Below are 24,881 nucleotides of genomic sequence, written 5' to 3' on the forward strand. Positions count from 1 at the left end.
ACATGGCTTGTTAAGGTGGATGGGGTGGGACAGAGGGAGGGAAGGCAGGACAGATGAGTGGAGGGAGGAGGGGAACATGGCTTGTTTAGGTGGATGGGGGCGGGACAGAGGGAGGGAAGGCAGGACAGATGAGTGGAGGGAGGAGGGGAACATGGCTTGTTTAGGTGGATGGGGGCGGGACAGAGGGAGGGAAGGCAGGACAGATGAGTGGAGGGAGGAGGGGAACATGGCTTGTTTAGGTGGATGGGGGCGGGACAGAGGGAGGGAAGGCAGGACAGTTGTGGAGGGAGGAGGGGAACATGGCTTGTTTAGGTGGATGGGGGCGGGACAGAGGGAGGGAAGGCAGGACAGTTGAGTGGAGGGAGGAGGGGAACATGGCTTGTTTAGGTGGATGGGGGCGGGACAGAGGGAGGGAAGGCAGGACAGTTGAGTGGAGGGAGGAGGGGAACATGGCTTGTTTAGGTGGATGGGGGCAGGACAGAGGGAGGGAAGGCAGGACAGTTGAGTGGAGGGAGGAGGGGAACATGGCTTGTTTAGGTGGATGGGGGCGGGACAGAGGGAGGGAAGCAGGACAGTTGAGTGGAGGGAGGAGGGGAACATGGCTTGTTTAGGTGGATGGGGGCGGGACAGAGGGAGGGAAGGCAGGACAGTTGAGTGGAGGGAGGAGGGGAACATGGCTTGTTTAGGTGGATGGGGGCGGGACAGAGGGAGGGAAGGCAGGACAGTTGAGTGGAGGGAGGAGGGGAACATGGCTTGTTGAGGTGGATGGGGGCGGGACAGAGGGAGGGAAGGCAGGACAGTTGAGTGGAGGGAGGAGGGTGACAGAACAGACACAGAAACAGAGAGACAGCCGGTGGGTAAACATTGAGCACTCTGGGATGCGTGGAGGTATGAGTGAGGTCAGATTCAGCATCGTGAAGCAGAGTGGACTGGATTACGGTAGAAGATACTTTAAGTATTAGTCGTCTGTCAATCTCATTGTCTACTGTTTGTTTTTAATCTGGAGATTGAAACTCTGCTGGACTTTACATTTTAACGATTGCTATAAGAATGTGATTATATACATTCATTATTTTAAATGTTTAGTGTGATTTGATTGTTGTGATAGATTAGAATGAATTACACAATATATGACTTAGTTTTAGAGAAGTCAACTCACCAATTCACCTGATTAAACCCATAGCATTTCTAAATACTTTACGATGAAATCTTTTATTTGAAACATTTGATGATTTGGAGAATAATACAAACCCCTCTGCATTGGACAAACAAGAGTGATCAGTGAATTGTGTGATGTCAGTGGAGGCTGATTGGATGAGTTGCATAGCGTGGTTTCATCAGTCCTACCATCAGAGAGGTTGAGAGGGGTGTGTGAGGCCGCTGTGTGTGGTTAGCCGTGGCTCCATAGCAACACACACACTCTCGGCACATGCCTCACAAACACTTACTGTTGGTGATGGGCTCCATGCAGAAGCCCAGGAGTGCGTGCAGGAAGTCCACGATGTTGTTGAGCGAGTCCTTGTTGACGTAGTCCCTCATGGTCTGACGGAACTGCAGCTTGTCCAGCTTGTACAGGTTGGTCAGGCAGTTCTGGGCCTGTATGGGGAACAATGGGAACAGTAGATCCAAAATGGAGGATATCTCAGATTCAAACAGCTATCTCAACCGGAGCCAAAATGGATGATGGTTTCCATTCACTCTGATAAAGCCCCTAACAGATCCAACAGGTCCTATGTTGTCAAATGCTACTGTTTCATGGACCAGGTCTCTCTCTTGCAAAATAGGTTTTTACCTCAGTGAAAATATAAATATATAACTAAATAAAGTTCATTTAATTCAATTTTGTTAAAGGGGCAATCTGTAAGTTGTCTGACCTGCATGCGGAGCCGGTCCCCTGAGAGACCTCTGTGGCCCTCCCCACAGCCGTAGGCACAACCCAGAGACTTGACCATCTTGATCAGCATGGTAAGAGCCAGCCTGTGGGTACTCAGTGAAGAGCCGTCCTCCTGGGAGTTAAACAGAAGGCATAGGGTAATACACGCTACATATAACATTCACACGAGTTGACAGGTTATGGCCATATTACTCACACCATCATGTTTTATTTTGTGTTCTGTTCTAGTAGAATGACATCTATAATATACATGTAATTATCTCTCTGTGGCCTTCTGTACCACTATTGTTTGTGCAGACAGGCTCTGATGAAGGTCGACTGGCCCAAAGCTCATCCACAATGAAAGAAATTTGCATCTGACTAGAAGTGTGCGGCGATGTTTTCCTGTTTCTGTACGGGCATGTAAAATGAGATCCGTTACAAGATGTATACAGCCTGTCTTTTTACTGTTGTTTTATTTCTTTACCTACCTATTGTTCACCTAACACCTTTTTTGCACTATTGGTTAGAGCCTGTAAGTAAACACAAGGTCTACACCTGTTGTATTCAGCATTTCACTGTAAGGTCTACTACACCTGTTGTATTCAGCGCACATGACAAATAAACTTTGATTTGAGATAAATGTAAGAGTTGAAAACTCATAGATGTATTCTCACACCCACCTTGCTGTCTTTCTCCTTATTGTTCTTCACATCGTCCTTGCTTCCTCCTCCACTCCCTCCTCCGCTCCCTCCTCCACTTCCCCCACCTCCTCCTCCTCCATCCCCCCCTCCTCCTCCTCCTCCACCCCCTCCTCCTGGTGCCGCCCCGCTGCACCCTCCAGACACGCCCCCTTGGGCGCCGCTCAGGCTTTGATTGGCCCCCTCCTTCGGGAGGCGTGTCTCATCGTTCTCCTTGTCGTCGGGCTTGGAGAGCTTCTTTCCCATGCCCGGCACTACCCCCAGCTGCAGCAGGCAGTCGATGATGTTGAGCGACACGTCACAGATCCGTGAGCTGATGTCGTGGGTCAGCACGGCGTAGACCGCCCGCAGGATGGCCTGGGAGCGGTAGACGGGGAGACAAGGGGAGACAGAGGGGTCAGTGTCAGGGGTTGGACACATTCAAATGAAGTGCATCCATCCATCCATCACACCATCCATTCATCACACCATCCATCCATCACACCTTCCATTCATCACACCATCCATCCATCACACCATCCATTCATCACACCATCCATCCATCACACCATCCATCCATCACACCACCCATCACACCATCCATCCATCACACCATCCATCCATCACACCATCCATCCATCACACCATCCATCCATCACACCATCCATCCATCACACCATCCATCCATCACACCATCCATCCATCACACCATCCATCCATCACACCATCCATCCATCCATCACACCATCCATCACACCATCCATCCATCACACCATCCATCCAACATCCATCCATCACACCATCCATCCATCACACCATCCATCCATCACACCATCCATCCATCACACCATCCATCCAACATTCTCCAAGCTTCCCTACTAATTCCTCCCCAAGTGTTGTCCAGGCAGGAACCAGGCAGGAACCAGGCAGGAACCAGGCAGGACATTTACTTGACTGTGATATGTGGTTGTCTCACCTAGCTACCTTAAAGATGAATGCATTAACTGTAAGTCGCTTCTGGATAAGAGCGTTTTCTAAATGACTACATAGTAAATAGAGCCCAATGGTTCAGTAATGCCATGGTAGTGTGAGCCATCCTACCGGAGTTGTGATATGTGGTGAACCTGGTTATTCCTCCAGTACAGAAACCCTGTCAGAGACCTCAGACCAACAGGTGACACTCTTTATCACTGCCCCTCACCGTAAGGTCCAGCATGCCATTCTTCAGGATGAAGTTGTTGGTGCCCTCGATGTTGTCTCCCTCCTCCAGGCACGAGTAGTTGATACACGAGTCGGTGAAGCTCCGGGGCAGGTTGGCGCACGCCAGCGTCTCGTGGGGCATCTCTGGGATGGGTACAGGGTTACACAGCTTTTTCATGTGCTCGGTGAAGAAGTCGGCATAGCCCACGTTGAAGGACGCTACTGTGGTGTTGAACGTCGCCATGGTGATGGTGGAGATCTGTGAACGCACTGGCGGCGGAGGGGTGGGAGGAGAGGAGGTGAGGGGGTGGAGACATTCACAGATTTAGAGAAAATGTATATTTTGGATGGATGAATAGATGGATGGAGGGAGGGATGGAAGGAAGGGTTGATGGAAGGCTTGATGGATAAAGGGATGGATGATGGAGTGATGGATGAGTGGATAGATGGAGTGATAGATGGATGGATATATCATTGAAGGTGTTCAGTTCATAACTGTGGGTGATGACAGAATATGGGTGTATGGACTCTCCCTCCCCCTTGGTGTGTACAGTGTTGTGGGTGTAAAGACTGACCCTCCCCCTTGGCGTGAATGGTGTTGTGGGTGTATAGACTCTTACCCTTCCCTTGGTGTCAACGGTGTTGTGGGTGTATAGACTCTGACCCTCTCCCTTGGTGTGAATGGTGTTGTGGGTGTATAGACTCTTACCCTCCCCCTTGGCGTGAACGGTGTTGTGGGTGTATAGACTCTGACCCTCCCCCTTGGCGTGAACGGTGTTGTGGGTGTAAAGACTCTGACCCTCCCCCTTGGCGTGAACGGTGTTGTGGGTGTATAGACTCTGACCCTCCCCCTTGGTGTCAACGGTGTTGTGGGTGTATAGACTCTGACCCCCCCCTGGTGTCAACGGTGTTGTGGGTGTATAGACTCTGACCCTCTCCCTTGGTGTCAACGTTGTTGTGGGTGTATAGACTCTGACCCTCCCCCTTTGCGTGAATGGTGTTGTGGGTGTATAGATTCTTAGCCTCCCCCTTGGCGTGAATGGTGTTGTGGGTGTATAGACTCTTACCCTCCAAATTGGTGTGAACGGTGTTGTGGGTGTAAAGACTCTTACCCTCCCCCTTGGCGTCAACGGTGTTGTGGGTGTATAGACTCTGACCCTCTCCCTTGGTGTGAATGGTGTTGTGGGTGTATAGACTCTTACCCTCCCCCTTGGCGTGAACGGTGTTGTGGGTGTATAGACTCTGACCCTCCCCCTTGGCGTGAACGGTGTTGTGGGTGTAAAGACTCTGACCCTCCCCCTTGGCGTGAACGGTGTTGTGGGTGTATAGACTCTGACCCTCCCCCTTGGTGTCAACGGTGTTGTGGGTGTATAGACTCTGACCCCCCCCTGGTGTCAACGGTGTTGTGGGTGTATAGACTCTGACCCTCTCCCTTGGTGTCAACGTTGTTGTGGGTGTATAGACTCTGACCCTCCCCCTTTGCGTGAATGGTGTTGTGGGTGTATAGATTCTTAGCCTCCCCCTTGGCGTGAATGGTGTTGTGGGTGTATAGACTCTTACCCTCCAAATTGGTGTGAACGGTGTTGTGGGTGTAAAGACTCTTACCCTCCCCCTTGGCGTCAACGGTGTTGTGGGTGTATAGACTCTGACCCTCCCCCTTGGCGTGAATGGTGTTGTGGGTGTATAGACTCTTACCCTCCCCCTTGGTGTGAACGGTGTTGTGGGTGTATAGACTCTGACCCTCTCCCTTGGTGTGAATGGTGTTGTGGGTGTATAGACTCTTACCCTCCCCCTTGGCGTGAACGGTGTTGTGGGTGTATAGACTCTGACCCTCCCCCTTGGCGTGAACGGTGTTGTGGGTGTAAAGACTCTGACCCTCCCCCTTGGCGTGAACGGTGTTGTGGGTGTATAGACTCTGACCCTCCCCCTTGGTGTCAACGGTGTTGTGGGTGTATAGACTCTGACCCCCCCCTGGTGTCAACGGTGTTGTGGGTGTATAGACTCTGACCCTCTCCCTTGGTGTCAACGTTGTTGTGGGTGTATAGACTCTGACCCTCCCCCTTTGCGTGAATGGTGTTGTGGGTGTATAGATTCTTAGCCTCCCCCTTGGCGTGAATGGTGTTGTGGGTGTATAGACTCTTACCCTCCAAATTGGTGTGAACGGTGTTGTGGGTGTAAAGACTCTTACCCTCCCCCTTGGCGTCAACGGTGTTGTGGGTGTATAGACTCTGACCCTCCCCCTTGGCGTGAATGGTGTTGTGGGTGTATAGACTCTTACCCTCCCCCTTGGTGTGAACGGTGTTGTGGGTGTATAGACTCTGACCCTCCCCCTTGGTGTGAACGGTGTTGTGGGTGTATAGACTCTTACCCTCCCCCTTGGTGTGAACGGTGTTGTGGGTGTATAGACTCTTACCCTCCCCCTTGGTGTGAATGGTGTTGTGGGTGTATAGACTCTTACCCTCCCCCTTGGTGTGAACGGTGTTGTGGGTGTATAGACTCTTACCCTCCCCCTTGGCGTGAACGGTGTTGTGGGTGTATAGACTCTTACCCTCCCCCTTGGCGTGAACGGTGTTGTCTCCGTGGCTGTTGGAGTGGTCTGGCATGTCTCTGAGCAGGGAGTGATGGGAGTGTGAGTGTTTAGCACTCAGGTTGTCTGTGTCTGCAGCCGTGTCTGTGCTCCCTCGCCGCGTCAACTTACCTAAAACACCAACAAACACACAACTCTGAGTGAAAGACACCGGCACACAGCATTACAACCAAACACACACTCATTCACACAACCAAACTCACGTTCCTCTTCCCTAAGACGGCCTAATAGCCAAATAAGCTCACTGTCATTGCCACAAAACAATGCATACCACATCCTACTGTACCAGTTAACCCACATCTGTTCATTAAGAAAGTAGGGCTAAAAGTATAGGGCTTTTAATAATGGTTACATTCGAATGAGAAAGTCCCTTTTTCTGTGCACCTTTTGCAAAACATTAGAAGCAACAACCTTTCCTAACAACCAGACAAACATTAAGTTAATGAGGCTGACCCAGTTCAGCTGCTGTTAGGGGACTAACTCCTCTGACTTGGTTCCTCAAATGACTGCCTCGCCTGGTTCACCAACTACTTCGCAGACAGAGTTCAGTGTGTCAAATCGGAGGGTCTGTTGTCCTCACACCATTTGCACCCACTGTATATAGACTTTATTTTTTTTCTGTTATGTTATAGACTGTATGCTTGTTTATTCCATGTGTAACTCTGTGTTGTTGTTTCTGTCGCACTGCTTTGCTTTATGTTGGCCAGGTCGCAGTTGTAAATGAGAACTTGTTCTCAACTAGCCTACCTGGTGAAACATTTTTTTTTAACTCAGCTAATGAGAGTCAGGGGACTAACTCCTCTGACTCAGCTAATGAGAGCCAGGGGACTAACTCCTCTGACTCAGCTAATAGAGCCAGGGACTAACTCCTCTGATGAGAGCCAGGGGACTAACTCCTCTGACTCAGCTAATGAGAGCCAGGGGACTAACTCCTCTGACTCAGCTAATGAGAGTCAGGGGACTAACTCCTCTGACTCAGCTAATGAGAGTCAGGGGACTAACTCCTCTGACTCAGCTAATGAGAGCCAGGGGACTAACTCCTCTGACTCAGCTAATGAGAGCCAGGGGACTAACTCCTCTGACTCAGCTAATGAGAGCCAGGGGACTAACTCCTCTGACTCAGCTAATGAGAGCCAGGGGACTAACTCCTCTGACTCAGCTAATGAGAGCCAGGGGACTAACTCCTCTGACTCAGCTAATGAGAGCCAGGGGACTAACTCCTCTGACTCAGCTAACGAGAGCCAGTCATTTTCCCTGTACTTTTTAAATTCCTATTGATATAAAATAGATATATCAATAGATGGATAGACGTGAATAGTACAATCTATTGATAGAGATAGAGATGATCTATCAGCAGAAAGACAGAGAGATAAAACAGTGAGTGAGAAGTGTTGGTCATATACAGACCTGGGTTCAAATACTATTCGAAATCATTTCAAATATTTTATCTGGGCTTGAGTTTGCCTGGTGCCATGGAACCAATAGAAAAGTTGCAAAGCTGCAAACCACGCCCATCGGGCACTTCAGGCAGGCTAAAGCAAGCGCTCAAACTAACGCTTAAACATGTTTCAAAGAATTTCAAAAAGTGTTTGAACCCAGATCTGGTATGGTACCCATGATGGTAGCCTGCCAGCCCCCGCGCTCCAGCGCCCGCCGGTCGTCGCCAGAGAAGCTGGCGAAGGAGAAGGTGGATCGGGTGGGGACACATCCAGGTGGTCCTCGTGGAGCAGGAAGGGCACCCCCATGCGGCGCTGGCGCTTCTTGCCCGTGTGGTGGAACGGGATGGAGCCCTTACGCTCACGGTCCTCCCGCCGGTTCTTGAACTGTACCACGGTCGGTAGGAGGAGACACAAGACAAACACATTCATTCTAAATGTTCTAACTACAGCAGGGCTTTATTTCCACCTAGCAAGAGTCAGCTGCGTATAATGGTACATTGAGAGGTCGAAACATATTAAAAGGTCAAATGAATAAAAGGGAGAGAAAATGTCGGCCAAATGTTTGAAATGATTTACAAAGACAAAGAAGACAATGATAGTTGTGAGGAGAGGGCCCAATACCCAGAGAGAGAGAGAGAGAGAGAGAAAGACAGAGAGAGAGAGAAAGACAGAGACAGAGAAAAAAGGAGAGAGAGAGAAACAGAGAGACTAATAGAAAAATAATATAATAAAGCCAGATTTGAGAAGTTGTACGTGTATCTCCATGCATCTCACCTTTTTAAAGAGGTTCATCCCCAGGTCAGAGGAAAGGTCGGGTACAGCCTGTCTGCGCAGGTTGGTCAGGGACACCTTAGAGAAGGTCTCTGAGCTGAGGGACTTTTCCTCCTCATTGCATTTCAGACTCATGTCCTTATATGGGCAGAGAGCACAGGGGTCAAGAGTGAATGACAGGTGTCAATCAGAGATATAGTGTAGCAATAGGACGTTTTACTGCATAGAGACAGTCAACATTGTTCATATACAGTATTTAAGATGGCATAACTATGGGAAAACCTGAACCACTTGATAATACTGTAATAAGAGCTACTATATAAGGCATTATACTATATAGGGATTATAAACTGGGTGGTTCAAGTCCTGAATGCTGATTGGCTGAAAGCCGTGGTATATCAGACCGTATACCAGGGATATGACTAAACATTTGTTTTTACTGGTCTAATTACGTTGGTAACCAGTTTATAATAGCAATAAGGCACCTCAAGGGTTTGTGGTATATGGCCAATATAACACGGCGAAGGGCTGTATCCAGGCACTTCACGTTGTGTCATCCATAAGAACAGCCCATAGCCGTGGTATATTGGCCATACACCACACCCCCGCGGGCCATATTGCTTAATTATACTATACTATATAGGGCATTTAACTGTTGTATCACTACAAATACTACTACTTATACTAGTACTAGTATTACCTGTGTCTTATGGCTTTACAGTACTGTAGTTATAACACCATATAATACTGTAGTATTAACTAATGATTGACATAAACACAATGGTTATAACCCACCTGAGTCTTATGGGTGTTGACGAGAGAGGGGGCGGTGGCCACCATGGAGCTGCTGCGAGGGCGGGGCAGGGGCGGGACCAGTGGCTCCGGCGGGCGTTCCGGGCGCTCCTCCAGGATCTGACGCAGGCGCTGCAGGTAGAACATGAGGGCCCAGTGCACCCCCTCCTCCGTCCAGTGGGGCTGCAGCAGGCAGCGCAGGACTGCCACGTCAAAGTAGGTGGCGCATAGCGGGCACGCTGGGCCAGGGAGACGGAGATGCCCGCTGGGGCAGAGGTCCTGGGGGAGACAAGTACAGGGAGAGAGGGAGGGGGAGGGGGAGACAAGGTATAGGGAGAGAGAGAGGGGGAGAAAGGGAGGGGAGAGAGAGAGAGGGTGGGAGGAAGTTAGTGACATGAATCTGTAAAGCCCTTTTGATATCAGCAGTTATCACAATGTGCCTTACAGTAACCCGGCCTGGACCCGGCCCGGACCCGGCCTAGACCCGGCCTTTTGCAAATAGTTGTTAAAGGCAGGACTTATTACTGTAGTTTATGATTTGTAAACAGCCTGAGCTCAAATGATCAAATCAGCACCTCAAAAAAAAACTAGATTGATGTCTGATATTATGTTCTAGCTCTGCAAAGAACAATCTGTAAATCTCTGACTGAAATCACTTGCATCTGCCTCAAATGAAATTACCAGTCCCCATCATTTCCTGCCACGTTCATCACTTACAGTGTGTTCAGAATTTATTCAGACCCCTTGACTTTTTCCACATTTTGTTACGTTACAGCCATATTCTAAAATTGATTTAATTGTTTTTTTACCTCATCAATCTAAACACAATACCCCTTGATGACAAGCAAAAACAGGGTTTTAGAAATGTTTGCAAATGTATAAAAAATTTAAAAGTGGAAATATGACATTTACATAATTAATTATTCAGCCCCTTTACTCAGTACTTTGTTGAAGCAGCCTGGAGTATGATGCTACAAGCTCGGCACACCTGTATTTGGGTAACTGTAACGTACGGACAGTTATTCTGACATGGTCAATGTGCACATTAGAATTCGGTAAGGACCACATATCATTGCATCCTCGACTTGCATGTTCTGTTACTATGAATTACCACATTCTAAATGTGATTTCTGTCATTCTGAGCACCGTGGGTAAACACCCTAGTCATGCTACGCACCCATATGGGGCCGGTCAATTGATCAAATGTCTGGTAAATTAAAATGTTAGTGGTAACCCTGAGACACACACACACACACACACACACACACACACACACACACACACACACACACACACACACACACACACACACACACACACACACACACACACACACACACACACACACACACACACACACACACACACACACACACACACACACACACTCTTCGGCCTGTTAAGATAGAGATCTACGGTGAAATCTATTGTATAGAACAGAACAGGCTCTCGGTCGCTCTCCTCTGTCCCTTCCTCCCCCAGGGTTCCTCCATGACCAAGCAGCTTGGTACTCAGGCCTACCTGGAGCGATCACCTCAGAGAACAGTATCTACAGTGGTCTGTATCTGGGGAGTTTCTCCCATTGTTCTCTACAGATCCTCTCAAGCTCTGTCAGGTTGGATGGGGAGCGACGCTGCACAGCTATTTTCAGGTCTCTCCAGAGATGTTCGATCGGGTTCAAGTCTGGGCTCTGGCTGGGTCACTCAAGGACATTCAGAGACTTGCCCCGATGCCACTCCTGCGTTGTCTTCGCTGTGTGTTAGGGTCGTTGTCCAGTTGGAAGGTGAACCTTCGCCCCAGTCTGAGGTCCGGAGCGCTCTGGTTTTCATCAAGGATCTCTCTGTAGTTCGCTCTGTTCATCTTTCCCTTGATCCTGACTAGTCTCCCAGTCCCTGCAGCTGAAAAACATCCCCAGAAGTGACGCTTGGCATTCAGGTTCTCCCATCTCCACAGAGGAACTCTGGAGCTCTGCCAGAGTGACCATCAGGTTCTTGGTCACCTCCTGACCAAGGCACTTCTCCCCCGATTGCTCAGTTTGGCGAGGTGGCCAGCTCTAGGAAGTCTTGTTGGTTGCAAACTTCTTCCATTTAAGAATGATGGAGGCCACTGTGTTCTTGGGGATCTTCAATGCTGCAGATATTTTTTGGTACCCTCCCCCAGATCTGTGACTCGACACAATCCTGTCTCAGAGCTCTACGGACAATTCCTTCAAACTTCAGCCCTGTATTATGTGTTAAACAACAAGGCCCTGTATTATGTGATAAACAACAAGGCCCTGTAGCATGTGTTAAACAACAAGGCCCTGTATTATGTGTTAAACAACAAGGCCCTGTAGCATGTGTTAAACAACAAGGCCCTGTAGCATGTGTTAAACAACAAGGTCCTGTAGCATGTGTTAAACAACAAGGCCCTGTAGCATGTGTTAAACAACAAGGCCCTGTAGCATGTGTTAAACAACAAGGCCCTGTAGCATGTGTTAAACAACAAGGCCCTGTATTATGTGTTAAATAACAAGGCCCTGTAGCATGTGATAAACAACAAGGCCCTGTAGCATGTGCTAAACAACAAGGCCCTGTAGCATGTGTTAAACAACAAGGCCCTGTAGCATGTGTTAAACAACAAGGCCCTGTAGCATGTGATAAACAACAAGGCCCTGTAGCATGTGTTAAACAACAAGGCCCTGTATTATGTGTTAAACAACAAGGCCCTGTAGCATGTGTTAAACAACAAGGCCCTGTAGCATGTGTTAAACAACAAGGTCCTGTAGCATGTGTTAAACAACAAGGCCCTGTAGCATGTGATAAACAACAAGGCCCTGTATTATGTGTTAAATAACAAGGCCCTGCAGCATGTGTTAAACAACAAGGCCCTGTAGCATGTGTTAAACAACAAGGCCATGTAGCATGTGTTAAACAACAAGGCCCTGTATTATGTGTTAAACAACAAGGCCCTGTATTATGTGTTAAACAACAAGGCCCTGTAGCATGTGTTAAACAACAAGGCCATGTAGCATGTGTTAAACAACAAGGCCCTGTATTATGTGTTAAACAACAAGGCCCTGTATTATGTGTTAAATAACAAGGCCCTGCAGCATGTGTTAAACAACAAGGCCCTGTATTATGTGTTAAACAACAAGGCCCTGTATTATGTGTTAAATAACAAGGCCCTGCAGCATGTGTTAAATAACAAGGCCCTGCAGCATGTGTTAAACAACAAGGCCCTGTAGCATGTGTTAAACAACAAGGCCCTGTAGCATGTGTTAAACAACAAGGCCCTGTATTATGTGTTAAACAACAAGGCCCTGTATTATGTGTTAAACAACAAGGCCCTGTAGCATGTGTTAAACAACAAGGCCCTGTATTATGTGTTAAACAACAAGGCCCTGTATTATGTGTTAAATAACAAGGCCCTGCAGCATGTGTTAAACAACAAGGCCCTGTAGCATGTGTTAAACAACAAGGCCCTGTAGCATGTGTTAAACAACAAGGCCATGTAGCATGTGTTAAACAACAAGGCCCTGTATTATGTGTTAAACAACAAGGCCCTGTATTATGTGTTAAATAACAAGGCCCTGCAGCATGTGTTAAACAACAAGGCCCTGTATTATGTGTTAAACAACAAGGCCCTGTATTATGTGTTAAATAACAAGGCCCTGCAGCATGTGTTAAATAACAAGGCCCTGCAGCATGTGTTAAACAACAAGGCCCTGTAGCATGTGTTAAACAACAAGGCCCTGTAGCATGTGTTAAACAACAAGGCCCTGTATTATGTGTTAAACAACAAGGCCCTGTATTATGTGTTAAACAACAAGGCCCTGTAGCATGTGTTAAACAACAAGGCCCTGTATTATGTGTTAAACAACAAGGCCCTGTATTATGTGTTAAATAACAAGGCCCTGTTAAACAACAAGGCTCCGCATGTGTTAAACAACAAGGCCCTGTAGCATGTGTTAAACAACAAGGCCCTGTAGCATGTGTTAAATAACAAGGCCATGTAGCATGTGTTAAACAACAAGGCCCTGTATTATGTGTTAAACAACAAGGCCCTGTATTATGTGTTAAACAACAAGGCCCTGTATTATGTGTTAAACAACAAGGCCTTGTAGCATGTGTTAAACAACAAGGCCCTGTATTATGTGTTAAACAACAAGGCCTTGTAGCATGTGTTAAACAACAAGGCCCTGTAGCATGTGATAAACAACAAGGCCCTGTAGCATGTGATAAACAACAAGGCCCTGTAGCATGTGATAAACAACAAGGCCCTGTAGCATGTGTTAAACAACAAGGCCCTGTAGCATGTGATAAACAACAAGGCCCTGTAGCATGTGTTAAACAACAAGGCCCTGTAGCATGTGATAAACAACAAGGCCCTGTAGCATGTGATAAACAACAAGGCCCTGTAGCATGTGATAAACAACAAGGCCCTGTAGCATGTGTTAAACAACAAGGCCCTGTAGCATGTGATAAACAACAAGGCCCTGTAGCATGTGATAAACAACAAGGCCCTGTAGCATGTGCTAAACAACAAGGCCTTGTAGCATGTGTTAAACAACAAGGCCCTGTAGCATGTGATAAACAACAAGGCCATGTAGCATGTGCTAAACAACAAGGCCCTGTAGCATGTGCTAAACAACAAGGCCTTGTAGCATGTGTTAAACAACAAGGCCATGTAGCATGTGTTAAACAACAAGGCCCTGTAGCATGTGTTAAACAACAAGGCCCTGTAGCATGTGTTAAATAACAAGGCCCTGTATTATGTGTTAAATAACAAGGCCCTGTAGCATGTGTTAAATAACAAGGCCCTGTAGCATGTGATAAACAACAAGGCCCTGTAGCATGTGTTAAACAACAAGGCCCTGTAGCATGTGTTAAACAACAAGGCCCTGCAGCATGTGTTAAACAACAAGGCCCTGTATTATGTGTTAAATAACAAGGCCCTGTAGCATGTGTTAAACAACAAGGCCTTGCAGCATGTGTTAAACAACAAGGCCCTGTAGCATGTGTTAAACAACAAGGCCTTGCAGCATGTGTTAAACAACAAGGCCCTGTAGCATGTGTTAAACAACAAGGCCCTGTAGCATGTGTTAAATAACAAGGCCCTGCAGCATGTGTTTCTGTGGAGATTTAGAGAATGGATTTTCAGCCTACGTGAGCCCACTATCAATAAGACTTTAGCTCAGCAGCCGAGATGAAGGTCACTGGCTGGTGGCTCATATTTATTAAGTCACACTGTAGAAAAACAGTTTACAATGATACACAAAACTAGCTTTTCTTATTGGACATGCTCAGGGAGCCCCTCCTTGTTTCAATCTATCTTGGTTATGTTTGATGCCTTATGAATACAGCCCTGGTGCATGGCAAAGGAGCCGATATACAGGGCTACACCGCACCACAACAATAGAATGAGATTTATACTGTAGTGAAAGCAGAGAGAGGGAGGAGGGAGGGAGGGTGAAGCATTTCATCTTAGCTGTACTATTAAACTGAGTCGGGTTGAGACGGTCAATACTAGAAGAATCAATGTCAGAGTACAGGATGCGGGAGCAGTATCGTGTTACACTGTCTAAATGACACACACACACTCAAAGCTTTCGGTTGGTGTTGTGGAGAGGTTGCTGTGGCGACTGAGTGACGTACATACACCCACCCCCAGGAGAGACACTGCCCAACCTGGACTCCCTCCATTGCAGCAGGGGTTGCCATGGAAACTGCATCAGCATCGCATCACAGTGGAAAGGGGTGATTGGAGTGCATGGCAACACCGGAGCTGTACGTCAGCGGTATTAATCAGGGGAGAGAGCTTATTTAGAATCACAGCTGGAAGTCCTATAAATGTGAATCTCATGAAGAAAGATGGATCGTTTCACTCTGCTGTCACACTGCATTAAGGTGAGGATGGCTGGGAGACATCTCTCTCATTCTCCATACCCAATATCCACATTAAATCAACCAGGGGTGGACTGGCCATATGGCATTTTGGGCAAATGCAAGATGGGCTGGTCGATTTTTAGCCCAGGGGGCCTCAAGAAAAAAAAATGGGCCGATATGGGGGCCTCAAGGAAAAACATTGTCCGGTGTGTTAGAAATGACAGGGCCGATTTCTGGTCCCAGTCCGCCCCTGATGGAACCTATGATTGAATATGTTGTATTACTGAATTCAAACACCATAGAGATCCTATTAAATTACTAGAGGGGTGATGTCATAAACCCTAAAAGTTTCAGAATGGGGTGAAAATGGCAGCCATATTGGACAGGGAGAAATCCCACCCAGTCTAATGTGAATGAATGGCAGCCATATTGGACAGGGAGAAATCCCACCCAGTCTAATGTGAATGAATGGCAGCCATATTGGACAGGGAGAAATCCCACCCAGTCTAATGTGAATGAATGGCAGCCATATTGGACAGGGAGAAATCCCACCCAGTCTAATGTGAATGAATGGCAGCCATATTGGACAGGAGAAATCCCACCCAGTCTAATGTGAATGAATGGCAGCCATATTGGACAGGGAGAAATCCCACCCAGTCTAATGTGAATGAATGGCAGCCATATTGGACAGGGAGAAATCCCACCCAGTCTAATGTGAATGAATGGCAGCCATATTGGACAGGGAGAAATCCCACCCAGTCTAATGTGAATGAATGGCAGCCATATTGGACAGGGAGAAATCCCACCCAGTCTAATCTGAATGAATGGCAGCCATATTGGACATGGGAGAAATCCCACCCAGTCTAATGTGAATGAATGGCAGCCATATTGGACAGGGAGAAATCCCACCCAGTCTAATGTGAATGAATGGCAGTAGAGACATAATCCTGATTTTACTGATGGAGGAGAATAAAAGTAAGGCATGTGATACATCACAAATTGTGTACCAGAATTATTGTCAACCTAAAATATTGTTATATAATTAGAAAAGAAATAAAATATATGTAAACAGACCATACATGTCTAAATGTTTCCTTTCCTGGAAAGCTGAGAATGCTGTTATATGATACAATATCAGAATGTGTTGTATTTACAACTTGTCTGAGTCCTATCATCAACTGATGCAGCCAGTGTGGCTGTGGATTGACTGCATTGTTTGAATGGAATGTTGGCATATTAGCATTTCATTTGAAACATTCATGGAATCATTCCTCTAAACTGTCTGGCTATCTAGCTAACAAACAAACAGTGCAGATAAATTCTTCAAATTCATTATTTTACACAAACACAATATCTTATCACATCACTAGCAAACCATGGTTGAACAACTCCCTGACCAAAATGGCTGACCTTAATCCCATCATAAGAAGGTTCATGACAATTCTAGTATTCTAATTTCTAATTCTAAGGCATACTTCAGGGATAATGTCAGAGAAGCAGATGTTTGGAGGATATATTGGCATGGGTGTTATTAGGCCCGAGACGTGACCCAGTTGATAAGTATTTTTGTTTTGTATCTATGGACACGACCCAATCATTCAATCTCAATGTTCTATTGCCATACTGGCTGGCAACGTTCTCATCCCTTGCAAACTAGCTAAACAACTATGGCTAACTTACAGTCAGGTCAAACATTGCAGTCAGAATAACAGAAAAGTAGCTGCATTTGCATTTGTTTAAGCTGTTTTCACTTAAATGTATTTAGATACCGCCAAGAATGAGCTACTGATGCAAGATTTCTTCTGGCATAGAACATGTGCTCTCTTGTCAGGACACTGTTGTTCAGGGAAGCTAGCCAACAACACAGCTAACACATTCACTTCAAACTGAAGTTGGAAAGAGACACTGCTGTTCAGGGAAGCTAGCCAACAACACAGCTAACACATTCACTTCAAACTGAAGTTGGAAGGAGACACTGCTGTTCAGGAAGCTAGCCAACAACACAGCTAACACATTCACTTCAAACTGAAGTTGGAAAGAGACACTGTTGTTCAGGAAAGCTAGCCAACAACACAGCTTACACATTCACTTCAAACTGAAGTTGGAAAGCCTGCAAACTAGCTGCATTTAGATTCATTTGACATGTATTTGCATATATCCATAAAAATGATACCAGCAGATTCATGATTTCGACTAGTTGAGAAAGGCTGCCTGCCTGTCTGTCTCATCCCTACTCCTGACCCCTACACGTTCATTACTGTGAGACAGCTGGAGATGTCAGGGAGACAGACCGCAGGTTTTATACAAATCTCCGCTATTGAAAACCAATTGCTAGTCTATGCCTATTACAGTGGAGATCATGTTTATACATTGTCTGGCTGGGCTAATGAGACAGTGGATTGCTCGGTCAGATGGAACAGAGTAAATAGGCATTTTAACGTCATAGATTTAGCTGGTGGTAACTTGCGGAATAGACACCGGCTTGAATGCTCTTTTAACCAATCAGCTTCCAGTATTAGACCAACCTGTTGTATAAACTCTTATATTCAACACTCACAGTTTTACCCTAAAATGAATTCATCATTAACTTGATGCATGCCAAATCATTTAAATCCAAATTGTTATTCTTCCCCCTAAGCGGGCACAGGTTGGGCACTGGGTCTGAGGGTCAGGTTGGGCAGTGGGTCTGAGGGTCAGCTTGGGCAGTGGGTCTGAGGGTCAGGTTGGGCACTGGGTCTGAGGGTCAGGTTGGGCACTGGGCCTGAGGGTCAGGTTGGGCAGTGGGTCTGAGGGTCAGGTTGGGCACTGGGTCTGAGGGTCAGGTTGGGCACTGGGCCTGAGGGTCAGGTTGGGCAGTGGGTCTGAGGGTCAGGTTGGGCAGTGGGTCTGAGGGTCAGCTTGGGCAGTGGGTCTGAGGGTCAGGTTGGGCACTGGGTCTGAGGGTCAGGTTGGGCAGTGGGTCTGAGGGTCAGCTTGGGCAGTGGGTCTGAGGGTCAGCATGGGCAGTGGGTCTGAGGGTCAAATTGGGCAGTGGGTCTGAGGGTCAGCATGGGCAGTGGGTCTGAGGGTCAAATTGGGCACTGGGCCTGAGGGTCAGGTTGGGCAGTGGGCAGATCAATGTCTATCCATTATGTGCCTGCCTGATGCTCTGGGCCAAGGTACAGAGTTGGAGACTGGAAGTGCCAGCATTAGACACACACACACACACACACACTGGCAGTGCCAGCATCAGACATGCACACACACACACACACACACACACACACACACACACACACACACTGGCAGTGCGGGCATCAGACATGCACACACACACACTGGCAGTGCCAGCATCAGACATGCACACACACTGGCAGTGCCAGCATCAGACATGCACACACACACACTGGCAGTGCCAGCATCAGACATGCACACACACACTGGCAGTGCCAGCATCAGACATGCACACACACACTGGCAGTGCCAGCATCAGACATGCACACACACACTGGCAGTGCCAGCATCAGACATGCACACACACACTGGCAGTGCCAGCATCAGACATGCACACACACACTGGCAGTGCCAGCATTAGACATGCACCATGTGTGTTTAGCATCAATACATTTACATTTACATTTAAGTCATTTAGCAGACGCTCTTATCCAGAGCGACTTACAAATTGGGTAAAGTGTCTCATTGGTAAGAGCAGGCAGACAGGGAGAGACAGATCTGTTTCAGTCTCTGTCTATATCTGGTGTCTGCCTGGGAAGCTGAGAGGAACAAGTTGTAACTCATTATACTGATCATAATACACAAGGGATGGAGTGGAACCTCTGAATGAGCGCTCGTGTGTGTGTGTGTGTGTGTGTGTGTGTGTGTGTGTGTGTGTGTGTGTGTGTGTGTGTGTGTGTGTGTGTGTGTGTGTGTGTGTGTGTGTGTGTGTGTGTGTGTGTGTGTGTGTGTGTGTGTGTGTGTGTGTGTGTGTGTGTGTGTGTGTGTGTGTGTGACTGAGCCATACTAAGCTATGAGGAACAGGTGAAGCTGCAGGCTACATTATATAACATTAAACTAGATGAATGCAGCCAGTTTGTTCTTTCTAGACTGCTATAAGGTCAACATGTACTAGTCCTGTATAATAGTAACAGTCAGTCAGGCTACTATACTGGACAGCAATGCCTTCACCTTCATACAACACCATATGCATGTGACATGACAGTTCCATTAAAGGGGCAATCTGGGATTCATACAACACCATATGCATGTAACATGACAGTTCCATTAAAGGGGCAATCTGGGATTCATACAACATCATATGCATGTGACATGACAGTTCCATTAAAGGGGCAATCTGGGATTCATACAACACCATATGCATGTGACATGACAGTTCCATTAAAGGGGCAATCTGGGATTCATACAACACCATATGCATGTGACATGACAGTTCCATTAAAGGGGCAATCTGGGATTCATACAACACCATATGCATGTGACATGACAGTTCCATTAAAGGGGCAATCTGGGATTCATACAACACCATATGCATGTGACATGACAGTTCTATTAAAGGAGCAATCTGGGATTCATACAACACCATATGCATGTGACATGACAGTTCCATTAAAGGGGCAATCTGGGATTCATACAACACCATATGCATGTGACATGACAGTTCTATTAAAGGAGCAATCTGGGATTCATACAACACCATATGCATGTGACATGACAGTTCCATTAAAGGGGCAATCTGGGATTCATACAACACCATATGCATGTGACATGACAGTTCCATTAAAGGGGCAATCTGGGATTCATACAACACCATATGCATGTGACATGACAGTTCCATTAAAGGGCAATCTGGGATGCATACAACACCATATGCATGTGACATGACAGTTCCATTAAAGGGGCAATCTGGGATTCATACAACACCATATGCATGTGACATGACAGTTCCATTAAAGGGGCAATCTGGGATTCATACAACACCATATGCATGTGACATGACAGTTCCATTAAAGGGGCAATCTGGGATTCATACAACACCATATGCATGTAACATGACAGTTCCATTAAAGGAGCAATCTGGGATTCATACAACACCATATGCATGTGACATGACAGTTCCATTAAAGGAGCAATCTGGGATTCATACAACACCATATGCATGTGACATGACAGTTCCATTAAAGGGGCAATCTGGGATTCATACAACACCATATGCATGTGACATGACAGTTCCATTAAAGGGGCAATCTGGGATTCATACAACACCATATGCATGTGACATGACAGTTCCATTAAAGGGGCAATCTGGGATTCATACAACACCATATGCATGTAACATGACAGTTCCATTAAAGGAGCAATCTGGGATTCATACAACACCATATGCATGTGACATGACAGTTCCATTAAAGGAGCAATCTGGGATTCATACAACACCATATGCATGTGACATGACAGTTCCATTAAAGGGGCAATCTGGGATTCATACAACACCATATGCATGTGACATGACAGTTCCATTAAAGGGGCAATCTGGGATTCATACAACACCATATGCATGTGACATGACAGTTCCATTAAAGGGGCAATCTGGGATTCATACAACACCATATGCATGTGACATGACAGTTCTATTAAAGGAGCAATCTGGGATTCATACAACACCATATGCATGTGACATGACAGTTCCATTAAAGGAGCAATCTGGGATTCATACAACACCATATGCATGTGACATGACAGTTCCATTAAAGGGGCAATCTGGGATTCATACAACACCATATGCATGTGACATGACAGTTCCATTAAAGGGCAATCTGGGATTCATACAACACCATATGCATGTGACATGACAGTTCCATTAAAGGGGCAATCTGGGATTCATACAACATCATATGCATGTGACATGACAGTTCCATTAAAGGGGCAATCTGGGATTCATACAACACCATATGCATGTGACATGACAGTTCCATTAAAGGGGCAATCTGGGATTCATACAACACCATATGCATGTGACATGACAGTTCCATTAAAGGGGCAATCTGGGATTCATACAACATCATATGCATGTGACATGACAGTTCCATTAAAGGAGCAATCTGGGATTCATACAACACCATATGCATGTGACATGACAGTTCCATTAAAGGGGCAATCTGGGATTCATACAACACCATATGCATGTGACATGACAGTTCTATTAAAGGGGCAATCTGGGATTCATACAACACCATATGCATGTGACATGACAGTTCTATTAAAGGGGCAATCTGGGATTCATACAACACCATATGCATGTGACATGACAGTTCTATTAAAGGGGCAATCTGGGATTCATACAACACCATATGCATGTGACATGACAGTTCTATTAAAGGGGCAATCTGGGATTCATACAACACCATATGCATGTGACATGACAGTTCTATTAAAGGGGCAATCTGGGATTCATACAACACCATATGCATGTGACATGACAGTTCCATTAAAGGGGCAATCTGGGATTCATACAACATCATATGCATGTGACATGACAGTTCTATTAAAGGGGCAATCTGGGATTCATACAACACCATATGCATGTGACATGACAGTTCTATTAAAGGGGCAATCTGGGATTCATACAACACCATATGCATGTGACATGACAGTTCCATTAAAGGGGCAATCTGGGATTCATACAACATCATATGCATGTGACATGACAGTTCTATTAAAGGGGCAATCTGGGATTCATACAACACCATATGCATGTGACATGACAGTTCTATTAAAGGGGCAATCTGGGATTCATACAACACCATATGCATGTGACATGACAGTTCCATTAAAGGGGCAATCTGGGATTCATACAACATCATATGCATGTGACATGACAGTTCTATTAAAGGGGCAATCTGGGATTCATACAACACCATATGCATGTGACATGACAGTTCCATTAAAGGGGCAATCTGGGATTCATACAACATCATATGCATGTGACATGACAGTTCCATTAAAGGGGCAATCTGGGATTCATACAACATCATATGCATGTGACATGACAGTTCTATTAAAGGGGCAATCTGGGATTCATACAACACCATATGCATGTGACATGACAGTTCTATTAAAGGGGCAATCTGGGATTCATACAACACCATATGCATGTGACATGACAGTTCCATTAAAGGGGCAATCTGGGATTCATACAACATCATATGCATGTGACATGACAGTTCTATTAAAGGGGCAATCTGGGATTCATACAACACCATATGCATGTGACATGACAGTTCTATTAAAGGGGCAATCTGGGATTCATACAACACCATATGCATGTGACATGACAGTTCCATTAAAGGGGCAATCTGGGATTCATACAACACCATATGCATGTGACATGACAGTTCTATTAAAGGGGCAATCTGGGATTCATACAACACCATATGCATGTGACATGACAGTTCTATTAAAGGGGCAATCTGGGATTCATACAACACCATATGCATGTGACATGACAGTTCCATTAAAGGGGCAATCTGGGATTCATACAACACCATATGCATGTGACATGACAGTTCTATTAAAGGGGCAATCTGGGATTCATACAACACCATATGCATGTGACATGACAGTTCCATTAAAGGGGCAATCTGGGATTCATACAACACCATATGCATGTGACATGACAGTTCTATTAAAGGGGCAATCTGGGATTCATACAACACCATATGCATGTGACATGACAGTTCCATTAAAGGGGCAATCTGGGATTCATACAACACCATATGCATGTGACATGACAGTTCTATTAAAGGGGCAATCTGGGATTCATACAACATCATATGCATGTGACATGACAGTTCCATTAAAGGGGCAATCTGGGATTCATACAACACCATATGCATGTGACATGACAGTTCTATTAAAGGGGCAATCTGGGATTCATACAACACCATATGCATGTGACATGACAGTTCTATTAAAGGAGCAATCTGGGATTCATACAACATCATATGCATGTGACATGACAGTTCCATTAAAGGGGCAATCTGGGATTCATACAACATCATATGCATGTGACATGACAGTTCCATTAAAGGGGCAATCTGGGATTCATACAACACCATATGCATGTGACATGACAGTTCTATTAAAGGGGCAATCTGGGATTCATACAACACCATATGCATGTGACATGACAGTTCTATTAAAGGGGCAATCTGGGATTCATACAACACCATATGCATGTGACATGACAGTTCTATTAAAGGGGCAATCTGGGATTCATACAACACCATATGCATGTGACATGACAGTTCCATTAAAGGGGCAATCTGGGATTCATACAACATCATATGCATGTGACATGACAGTTCTATTAAAGGGGCAATCTGGGATTCATACAACACCATATGCATGTGACATGACAGTTCCATTAAAGGGGCAATCTGGGATTCATACAACATCATATGCATGTGACATGACAGTTCTATTAAAGGGGCAATCTGGGATTCATACAACACCATATGCATGTGACATGACAGTTCTATTAAAGGGGCAATCTGGGATTCATACAACACCATATGCATGTGACATGACAGTTCCATTAAAGGGGCAATCTGGGATTCATACAACATCATATGCATGTGACATGACAGTTCTATTAAAGGGGCAATCTGGGATTCATACAACACCATATGCATGTGACATGACAGTTCCATTAAAGGGGCAATCTGGGATTCATACAACACCATATGCATGTGACATGACAGTTCTATTAAAGGGGCAATCTGGGATTCATACAACACCATATGCATGTGACATGACAGTTCCATTAAAGGGGCAATCTGGGATTCATACAACACCATATGCATGTGACATGACAGTTCTATTAAAGGGGCAATCTGGGATTCATACAACACCATATGCATGTGACATGACAGTTCTATTAAAGGGGCAATCTGGGATTCATACAACACCATATGCATGTGACATGACAGTTCCATTAAAGGGGCAATCTGGGATTCATACAACATCATATGCATGTGACATGACAGTTCTATTAAAGGGGCAATCTGGGATTCATACAACACCATATGCATGTGACATGACAGTTCCATTAAAGGGGCAATCTGGGATTCATACAACACCATATGCATGTGACATGACAGTTCTATTAAAGGGGCAATCTGGGATTCATACAACACCATATGCATGTGACATGACAGTTCCATTAAAGGGGCAATCTGGGATTCATACAACACCATATGCATGTGACATGACAGTTCTATTAAAGGGGCAATCTGGGATTCATACAACACCATATGCATGTGACATGACAGTTCTATTAAAGGGGCAATCTGGGATTCATACAACACCATATGCATGTAACATGACAGTTCCATTAAAGGGGCAATCTGGGATTCATACAACACCATATGCATGTGACATGACAGTTCCATTAAAGGGGCAATCTGGGATTCATACAACACCATATGCATGTGACATGACAGTTCCATTAAAGGGGCAATCTGGGATTCATACAACACCATATGCATGTGACATGACAGTTCCATTAAAGGGGCAATCTGGGATTCATACAACACCATATGCATGTGACATGACAGTTCCATTAAAGGGGCAATCTGGGATTCATACAACACCATATGCATGTGACATGACAGTTCC

At 45.9% G+C, this 24,881-nt stretch overlaps 1 protein-coding gene across 1 annotated transcript in view; it reads right to left on the bottom strand.

Moving 5' to 3' along the window:
- The window catches only part of LOC124025816 (protein unc-80 homolog), a gene marked incomplete at both ends in the record, with an annotated part of 76,403 nt that overhangs the window by 44,894 nt on the left and 6,628 nt on the right, over positions 1–24,881 (bottom strand). The window contains 10 exon segments of the mRNA XM_046339140.1: positions 1,449–1,596; positions 1,875–2,006; positions 2,557–2,931; positions 3,755–4,023; positions 6,302–6,451; positions 7,954–8,043; positions 8,046–8,163; positions 8,554–8,688; positions 9,346–9,564; positions 9,567–9,621. Coding sequence (XP_046195096.1) covers positions 1,449–1,596; positions 1,875–2,006; positions 2,557–2,931; positions 3,755–4,023; positions 6,302–6,451; positions 7,954–8,043; positions 8,046–8,163; positions 8,554–8,688; positions 9,346–9,564; positions 9,567–9,621 — 1,691 coding nt within the window.

This window comes from Oncorhynchus gorbuscha, unplaced genomic scaffold, assembly GCF_021184085.1.
Source record: "Oncorhynchus gorbuscha isolate QuinsamMale2020 ecotype Even-year unplaced genomic scaffold, OgorEven_v1.0 Un_scaffold_2462, whole genome shotgun sequence".
Taxonomy (NCBI): domain Eukaryota; kingdom Metazoa; phylum Chordata; class Actinopteri; order Salmoniformes; family Salmonidae; genus Oncorhynchus; species Oncorhynchus gorbuscha.